General features: G+C 45.4%; 1 protein-coding gene across 1 annotated transcript; it reads right to left on the bottom strand.

The window, feature by feature from the left end:
• Positions 1-3,070: 3,070 nt before the first annotated feature.
• LOC144721140 (uncharacterized) lies at positions 3,071-7,879 on the bottom strand. The gene is made up of 4 exons (XM_078598536.1): positions 7,847-7,879; positions 6,355-6,480; positions 4,729-4,780; positions 3,071-4,432 (listed from the first exon to the last, which is right to left on the bottom strand). Exons 1-4 carry the CDS (start codon positions 7,877-7,879, stop codon positions 4,251-4,253), a joined length of 393 nt encoding a protein of 130 aa, XP_078454662.1. The 3' UTR covers positions 3,071-4,250.
• Positions 7,880-8,142: the final 263 nt, after the last annotated feature.

The raw sequence follows: 8,142 nt of genomic DNA on the forward strand, positions 1-8,142 counted from the left end.
TTTGTTTATTCATCTAATGCAGAGATTTCACACCAAAAAATGGAGAAAAAAATGAAGTCACAGTATTCGGTCTCTCTTTGTTTCCGTCAGTGCTGTACTGGGTAAGACAATAATAAATGGTCTGCGACATTCTCCTTGTTACAGAAAACAAAGACATGTATCTCCATTGCCAAAAAAGTTCATGAACATTTAAAATGCATCAAACATCAACACATTTTCAGGAGAATCTTCGCACAGAGCCAAATATATCTTAAGTAAATGCCGTTATGGACGCCATTGTCAATGCACGAATAAAAAAAAACTTTAATACAGTGTAACCAAAAACTGGAGCCCAAAGATGCACTGAGATTGTTACCCTCACAGTGCCATTGTTCAGTTACCCAAGGCTAAAAGTTCGTGAATAAATGCGTGTGCATTACTAATGAGTGAAGTAAAAACCAGTCCAAGGTCGCATGGTTTAAACAAATGCAATTGGAAACAAACTTGAAGGCGTAGGACGATGATGCAATACATGTTATTTCCTTTCAACAAATGACCAACTCTCCCTTACTGGCTTTTATCTACAAGGGCGTTTCAAGGTTAACCTGTACTTTTTGTTCTAGATAATGGGAGAAGAATGATAGATCACTGCTGGAAGATTGTGGGAGTTGGAATGTCAACATTTGGCAACTCCAGTGTGAAGTGACATCTCGGCTGTGCAAAGCAGTCTGGGTATTTTCCAAGATAGCGGAATAAAAGTCTTGTCACGCGTTGTGGGGCAGCATTGTTATGAAATGTTTGGTGGAGGGAAATGTCAGTAACTGAAATTTACACGATGTCAGATGTAAATTTTTGCTATGCGTGTCTCATGCATAGGTGTGTTAGGTGCATTAGGTTTAACAGTAGAAATTAGTAAATATAACGTGATGAGGATGTGAAAGCAGATGTCCTGCAATGTCTGCGTACTTGTAAAAAACTCTATATGCTACCGGCAATAAGGTGTCACAACACCTATGGGTCAAATGCATGTGTAGCAGGGGAATACGTTGAAAAACAGTACGAATCATTCACTTAGGTTTACTTCTACACATCTCAACGTTCAGGTTATCCTTGAACCACCCTAATATAATGCAGTTTTAATGTAAATATTTGTCTTTAAAAAAGTGATCTTTCTTGAATTCCCTATCATTTATATTTCTCTCAAGAATTTTAAACCATGAGCCATGAACACAAAATGGCCAGGTTACCTGAAGGGTTGTGAGGATGGCCAAAGCCGGGCTCAAATTTAGGTCAGGCCCAGAACGGGTGGTTTGGTGTCATTGACCTTCAGGACAGGGCATGTTAAACAAAGACCACATCAAGCTCCATGGTGCCAGTTCTTCTGAGGAATGGACTTTAGTGTCCTCACGTTATTGTCTATGCAGCAAACGCTCTTGAGGCTGGACTTCGGCTTAAGCATTGCCAGTCTATCATAACTGAGATCCGGTATGACAGCCTTATGCTTAATAGTTGTTGATGCAACCCGTGTATGGTTCAGCACCTATGACTTTTCTGCATTTTTTGTAGTTACAATTACAGTCATAATACAGTTGAACAAATTGGAAAAAAAATAAATTACATTAAATCCATCTCAATTCATTTCATGAAATACATATGGAAATCTTAATTCCCATTATTACCGGTGTTAATATACAATACACATCGTATAATAATCATACACACGTGTAAAATGAGCCGTAACTGTTTAATGACGCAATATAATGCAAGACGGCTACAAAGGCCACCTTTACCGTCACTTTTTTGCACACCAGTGCCCTCCGGCCCCCACACCAAAACGGGTAAAATAAATTACTGAATAAACTTGAGAAATAAATTGCTTACGCTTGTACTCGTTTGCCTCACGGTGCTCTGTGGCTTAGTGCCACTTGTGCCTCTTGTTCCCATGACTACTTCGTAGTCCGGATTCCCACGGCAGCCTCGTGACGAGCGCGTGCTCAAGTTCCACGGTTCAACTTTTCCCTGGGCCCGCGTGGTGGCTCCCTGTGGCCAAGGTGGCTAAGCCCGCTTTGCTTTAAGCCGGGCCCACCCTCGGAAACAGTCGCGATGTCATGGGGGCCGACTCAGAAGAGACGACAGCCATTAAGGTTTACTGCGGGCCCATCAATTTCTTATTTGTTCTTACAAAATAACGGTGGTTAGCTTCTGGGTAATGGAAGCCAACGTCAGTATGCGTTCAAACTACTTTTTATACATTTGTGCTTGAGGAACACATTTCAGGCGTGGCTCGGATCTGTTTATATTTGTCATGGAAATGCAGCAAGTTATTCACCCCCACTGTGCAGAGGTGATGATAGTTGTAAATGAGTGGCGAACTAATATGAACACGTTTTTAGGGTATATCAATTCCCTATACTTAATCCCAGGTTAAAGCCCAGGTTGCTAGAGCACATACTAGTCAGTGCGTGGTGAGGCCTTCATCGAACAGTGGATTAACAGAAGCCTGGAAATTATTTGTTTCATATATAAAAGCCCAGGATGTGACACCCAAGATGTTCGTGTTGCTGGCTAAGCACTCCCAACACAGATATTGGAGCCCTGAGACATTCAGCCACGTCCACTAATCTCCTTATTGCATGTCAATCAATGTCAAATGCTTGTCCATGTAATAGCTAAGATGAACGCGACAAGGGCATTAACAGCTGATTTAAGTGACAAGGGAGCAAGGACAATTCACACCAAATGTGGATTTAGGCGGCCAAGTCCAGCTGTGCGGTACAGCACTGCCCCCTACCCTGGTGTGCACGGGGAGGTGCCATCGCAGCCTCAACGCTCATGATATGCAGGCACTGAAGAGCCACCGCAGATCTTTCGGTAATGGAAATAAAAATAATAAAATAATTCTCACGACGTTTCGTCCACAACGCAAGCAGCCGTCCTCAGGTGAAGAACAGGTCTGTCGAGAAGACAGAGTCTGAATGACAACCCCAGGCTTGGAACGTCTATTTAAGCTGGCTTGGAGGGGGGGAGACGCTCCAAGCCTGAGGTTGTCATTCAGACTCTGTCTTCTCGACAGACCTGTTCTTCACCTGAGGACGGCTGCTTGCGTTGTGGCCGAAACGTCGTGAGAATTATTTTATAATGTTTTATTTTATTATTTTAGTATTTCCATTCTACGTGACTTTACCGAAAGAACCAAGAAGATGAATCCCTGCAGTCACGAAAGCTTTAAATCGAAAGCCAACGCAGAGTTTACACCGTGCGATGATTGGCGTGCTTTCCGCAGACATACCCTTACCAGTGTTTTGAAAACAAAATGGAAATGCTGCTGCCATGAAAAAGTAAGCCTGAATTTGTAAGTCTAAGTAATTAAATACAACTCTTTTTTTTGTTTCCTGCGTTTTCTTGAGAACAGTAAATAAAGGTGGAGGAGTGGGGGGGGGGTTCAGTGGTCCGCCTCTGAGGCTCTCTGTCTCAACGTCCACGGCTTCGAGCGATAGGCAACAAGGGTACGGCAAAGAGTCTTACTGTGCCACTACGTGGCCTTCGGATTCGAGCAGTCGGCCGCACAGCGGATGGTTCGGTTTGTACGGTCGCTCGGCCGATGCCGGAGTGCACAGGCGGGTCCTCTCTCCGCCCGACTGTGAACAGCTGGGCCAAGGCAACAAGGGTGTGGGCGTGAATCGCACAATTGGCGCCCTACGTGCGATGGGGTCGTTCTGTTTATACCAACTCTGTGTCCGTGCTCCTCCGTGCGGTCCGTGGTGGCGAATTTCAAAGTGGAGACACTGGACCATCGTCTCGCTCTTAATGTTGCCCCTAGTTCCTTGGCCTGTGGAGGTCAAGTGAGGGAATCACAGCGCAGTATCTACTCGTAGGCTTAATTTACCTCGTTTCCTACGTTCTTTGAGAATCAGAAAAAAACGTTATTTTGTTTTCATTTAATTTGCTTACAATATAATATATATTATTTTTATTCTGAAGCTTTGGTTCTGTCTTAAGAACACAAAATGTCTCGTTCTGTAAACATTGAAGCGGCATAGCGGAACGGAAGTCTTCAATCGTAAGTTTCCATTCTGAAGCGGCAGCTGCCTCCACCACCACCAGCACCGCTGCCGCCGCCACCGCCACCACAATCCCAGCTCCTGTTCCTTCCCCCTGGTGGGTAGAGGGGGCAGCACTGTCCACACCAGACACCATCGCTTCCACGTCGCCTCCAAGGAGCCAGGACCGGCGGAGTGACGGTGACGGGAAAACGGAACGCGCTGCGTCGGCTAGCGCAGCACGTTGGCCCTCATGCTGAGGCGACGCAGCCTGCGCGCTTTGGTGCGGGCGTCCGTGCTGCTGGAACGACGCGTCGTGTCCGGGGGGCTTGGGCTGGTGTGGTAACTGGCGCAGTACGGGGGCCGGTCACTGTCATCCCCCATGAACTTGAGCCCCACGACGCCGACCGAGGCTGAGGAAAGGGAAGAAGAGAGCGAGGGAAGTGAGCCGTCGCCTCGACCAAAGCACAAAACAGAAAGGGGGATTTTTTGTTCTTTTGTTATCAAGGTGGTGGAGGGGGGTTAGGCAGTGAAGGAAGGGAAGCATCCATGACCAAAAATGCACAATATCACAGCAAGTCCACCCTGGTTAGCAAAATAGAATGTGGGAATGGGAAGTTAGGTCATGCATTGGTTTGGTCAGGTAGAAGTTGTTGTTTTCAAGGTAGTGTATGATTGAGATGGTAAATTGAGGAAGTGATGGCTCAACCTTGGAGAAGCTGCTTTCCCCAATTCCTACTGATCCGCTGCGACTTCTGAGCCTGAAAGAAAAAGACCTAAGTTATCTAAACAGAAAAACTGGAGATGTCCCCGACACAAACCCTGGAAACTAAAACAAAATGTTAAAAATACCTGTGGAAGAGAAACACACTTGCATTGTTATGCAGGGGAAGAAATATGTTAAAAGTAAAAATGGGGCATTCGTGAAAAGTCACACTGCACATGGAGCAGCACAGACGTGACTTACGATGGAGCTGAAAACGAAACCGCGTACACGCTTCAGTCTCTTATCGTATTTATCGTTACAATGAGCCAATACCGTCCATCACTCCTCTCTTGAAGCCTCACCTCTACTTCCCTCCCCTCACCCCTCCACTCCTCCACGTTCCTCCCCTACCCTTTCCTCGATCGTGGTGTCTCATCCTGAAGTCCTTGCACGCCCCTGCTATCCAAATCGTGTTTTTGTGTTGCCGTTTTGTAAACTATGTTCAGCGCCTCGAGTTAAAGGCGCTCTATAAATATAATATAATAGGCAGTCTAATTACTTAAAGGCAACGGGGCTTTGCAGTGGAAACTAAAGTGACGCTACTCTGATTTCCCATTTGCCAATTCTTACGGTGGGATAAGTTTGTGCATAGTATTAACCACGGTTGTCTACATGTAGTGTTGTATTTAACAATGTGTTTTACGTGTAATTATATGTATACAATACACTCAAGAATCAGAAAATTAACATATGCAATTTTTGTGAGAGTTTATGAATTAATGCATTAATAAAATCGCATGTACGTTTATGAATGAACACAGAAATGGGCACACTACGTGAATACGAGCTTGGTAATAATCTATTAGCGGGCTCACTAATTATACACGTACGAGTTCATCGATCAATGAATTAATGGTCTCACTAATTACAGCTGTACGAGTTTACGAACGAACATGTCAGTGAACTCATTAATTACATTGATACGATGTTATGAATTCACGTGTTAATGGACCCACTAAATCGTACACTTATGACTGTACCAGGGTTCGGCAACCAATATGACAGAGAGAGACAATTTTTTGTTCCACTTTGCTAAAAAGCTCAATATTTCAAGAGCCACGATGCTTGTGCGTAACGTCACGTAGCAGTCCCTCAAAGAGCCGCATGCGGGTTCTGGAGCTGCAGGTTGCTGACGCCTGGATTATAGCAATTCACATATTCACGTATCACAGCTTCGCCCATTACTTGCTCCCATCTATTTAATTTCGCCTCATCTTCGCCATTACATTCACATGTACCATTGTTAATTCTCTGCATCGCACCTTGACCAAGGCACTATATAAATTACAATAAGATGTATTAATAATAGGCCACACCTCCATTTAAAAATCACATTTAAGAAGCTGCACTCCGAACATTACGCCTGCTAATTTGGCAAAACATTGCGGTACAAACCCCCCCCCCACACTCTCGGACCATGCACTCCCTTAGCACGAAACGCACGCACATTCTCATCGGGTTGCCTGGCAGCTCCAGGTGAGAAGTCTCGCAAGGCCCCACTGCGCTACGGATAAAAATGAACTCGGAGGCAGATTATTTATTATTCAAGTAAATCGGCTTGCATCTCACCTTCCTCCACCTGCTTGTGTTCCTCCGACGGGAGCTGCCGTTGCGATGGAGACGGTCCGTTCTGTCCCTTGCTGCTCCCCTCTGGGCTGTCTGCACATGGCAACAGCAGCAGCAACAACAGCAGCGCTGGTGACAATGGCAGCAGCTATCATGCAAGCTACAGCATCTGACAATTCAATAAAAAGTGAGCTGTATGCACATGTACAGCCCCTTTTGTCAATCCACTGCTGGATGAGGGCCGTGCACGATATCTCCATCTTAAGTTCAATCGTCATCTATGCCACGTGGGACATTACACAAAGACAAAACTCCCCCATAAAGCCTTTAACAAATTCTTGGGGCAAGTACTGTTAGCAAGCACCTATTAAGGCCGGCACGGTACACGTGGAGGTGGGTGGCCAGCACCACTCCCGGCCGCCTTTGTCTTCTCCCCAAAGCCGATGTTTACACACTGCATTGGGTATTCATGTAAGGCTGAGTCGACCTAGCTGATGCCCAGAACCAGCTTTAGATATTCGTCACTGATATTGGATACGAACTTGAGTCACCGAGTTCGTAGCACAGTGCGATAACCACTACACTACCGCTCCCCATGGGACATTACACGTACACACAAAAACACACACACACGATCCCTATACATTTGAATTAGCACTTTCCATATCAAGCGTATTTTGCTTAACCAGGTGAGAACTCAAGAGACCGGGGTAATTCTCATTAACAAGATCGACCTGAGCAACCTGAGTGACCGCATCATGAGGGACATTTCTCGTATACACACACACAATCTCTGTCTTCAGATCAGCGCTCTCTACATCACGTGGCACATATTTACTCATCATCAGGCGAGCGCAACGTGTCACGAATACAGGACATATCAGAATGGAGGAGATTGGTAAACATGCAGAGACGGAGCGTGATGGGTGGTGAGGACTGGCGTTCAAGGAGCTAGTAGATGACTGTTGGGGGAAGGCGTCTGTAATGGGGTGGGTGGGGGGGGTATCGGCAAATGGGGCAGACGAAGTTTGGAGTTAAGAGAAAGTCAACAGTGCTGATAGCCAGGGTGAATGGGTTTCAGACAACAGCTGCAGCAGAGCAGGAGGAGTGACCCTCCCAATGACAGGTGGTTGACGCTGGGTTTCGTCCGGTGGCGTCCTTGATTGTTGGAGCTGGGGCTATGTACGAGTAGGGAAGTATTGCCATATGATAGGGGAGAGGTAGAAAAGGTGCAACAGTTCACACAAGCGGTCTCCCTAAATATGCTTCATCCGGGGTGGAACAGTGGTGTAGTGCTTAGCGCACTGAACTATGGACATGGCATCTTGAGTTTGATTCCTGCCGATGGCTGACATCAGTGGCGAGTGATATTCTTCATCATCCCACAATGACCAGTATGGTGAAGTATGGTCAAACAATGCCCCATCCTTAAAGCAGCATGGGGAATCCATCGAGCAGATTCATACATTTGCTGTACATGTACTGATTAATCTACCAGTAAGTAAATCTCCATTGCAAGGATGGCCATCCAGTATTCATAGGCTAACTTTATAATAATTGTGTTTGGACCATGGCAGCAGTACTCTTGTAATGGGCATAAATAAAGTCAGCAGATGTATTTGATATATATATGGCTATTATTTCTTTGTCTGTTGGAACAATGGGTAAAGAAAACGATATGAAAAATAATCCAATATACACAAAACTTAAGTATAAAGTTATGTTGCTTTTACAGACTCGCCTTTTAGAAAACCGACAAATAGAATCAAAGGGCCAGCCAGCCCAAAACCT

Source organism: Lampetra planeri, chromosome 10, assembly GCF_965212315.1.
Source record: "Lampetra planeri chromosome 10, kcLamPlan1.2.h2, whole genome shotgun sequence".
NCBI lineage: Eukaryota > Metazoa > Chordata > Hyperoartia > Petromyzontiformes > Petromyzontidae > Lampetra > Lampetra planeri.

What these genes read in the sequence shown, in the direction of transcription:
- LOC144721140 (XM_078598536.1), bottom strand. Translation starts at nt 7,879, where the DNA reads ATGGCCATCCTTGCAATGGAGATTTACTTACTG. An exon ending in CAATGGAGATTTACTTACTG is followed by an intron (nt 6,481 to 7,846) that starts GTAGATTAATCA and finishes CATTGTCACCAG; the next exon opens with CGCTGCTGTTGTTGCTGCTG. An exon ending in ACACAAGCAGGTGGAGGAAG is followed by an intron (nt 4,781 to 6,354) that starts GTGAGATGCAAG and finishes TTTTTCTTTCAG; the next exon opens with GCTCAGAAGTCGCAGCGGAT.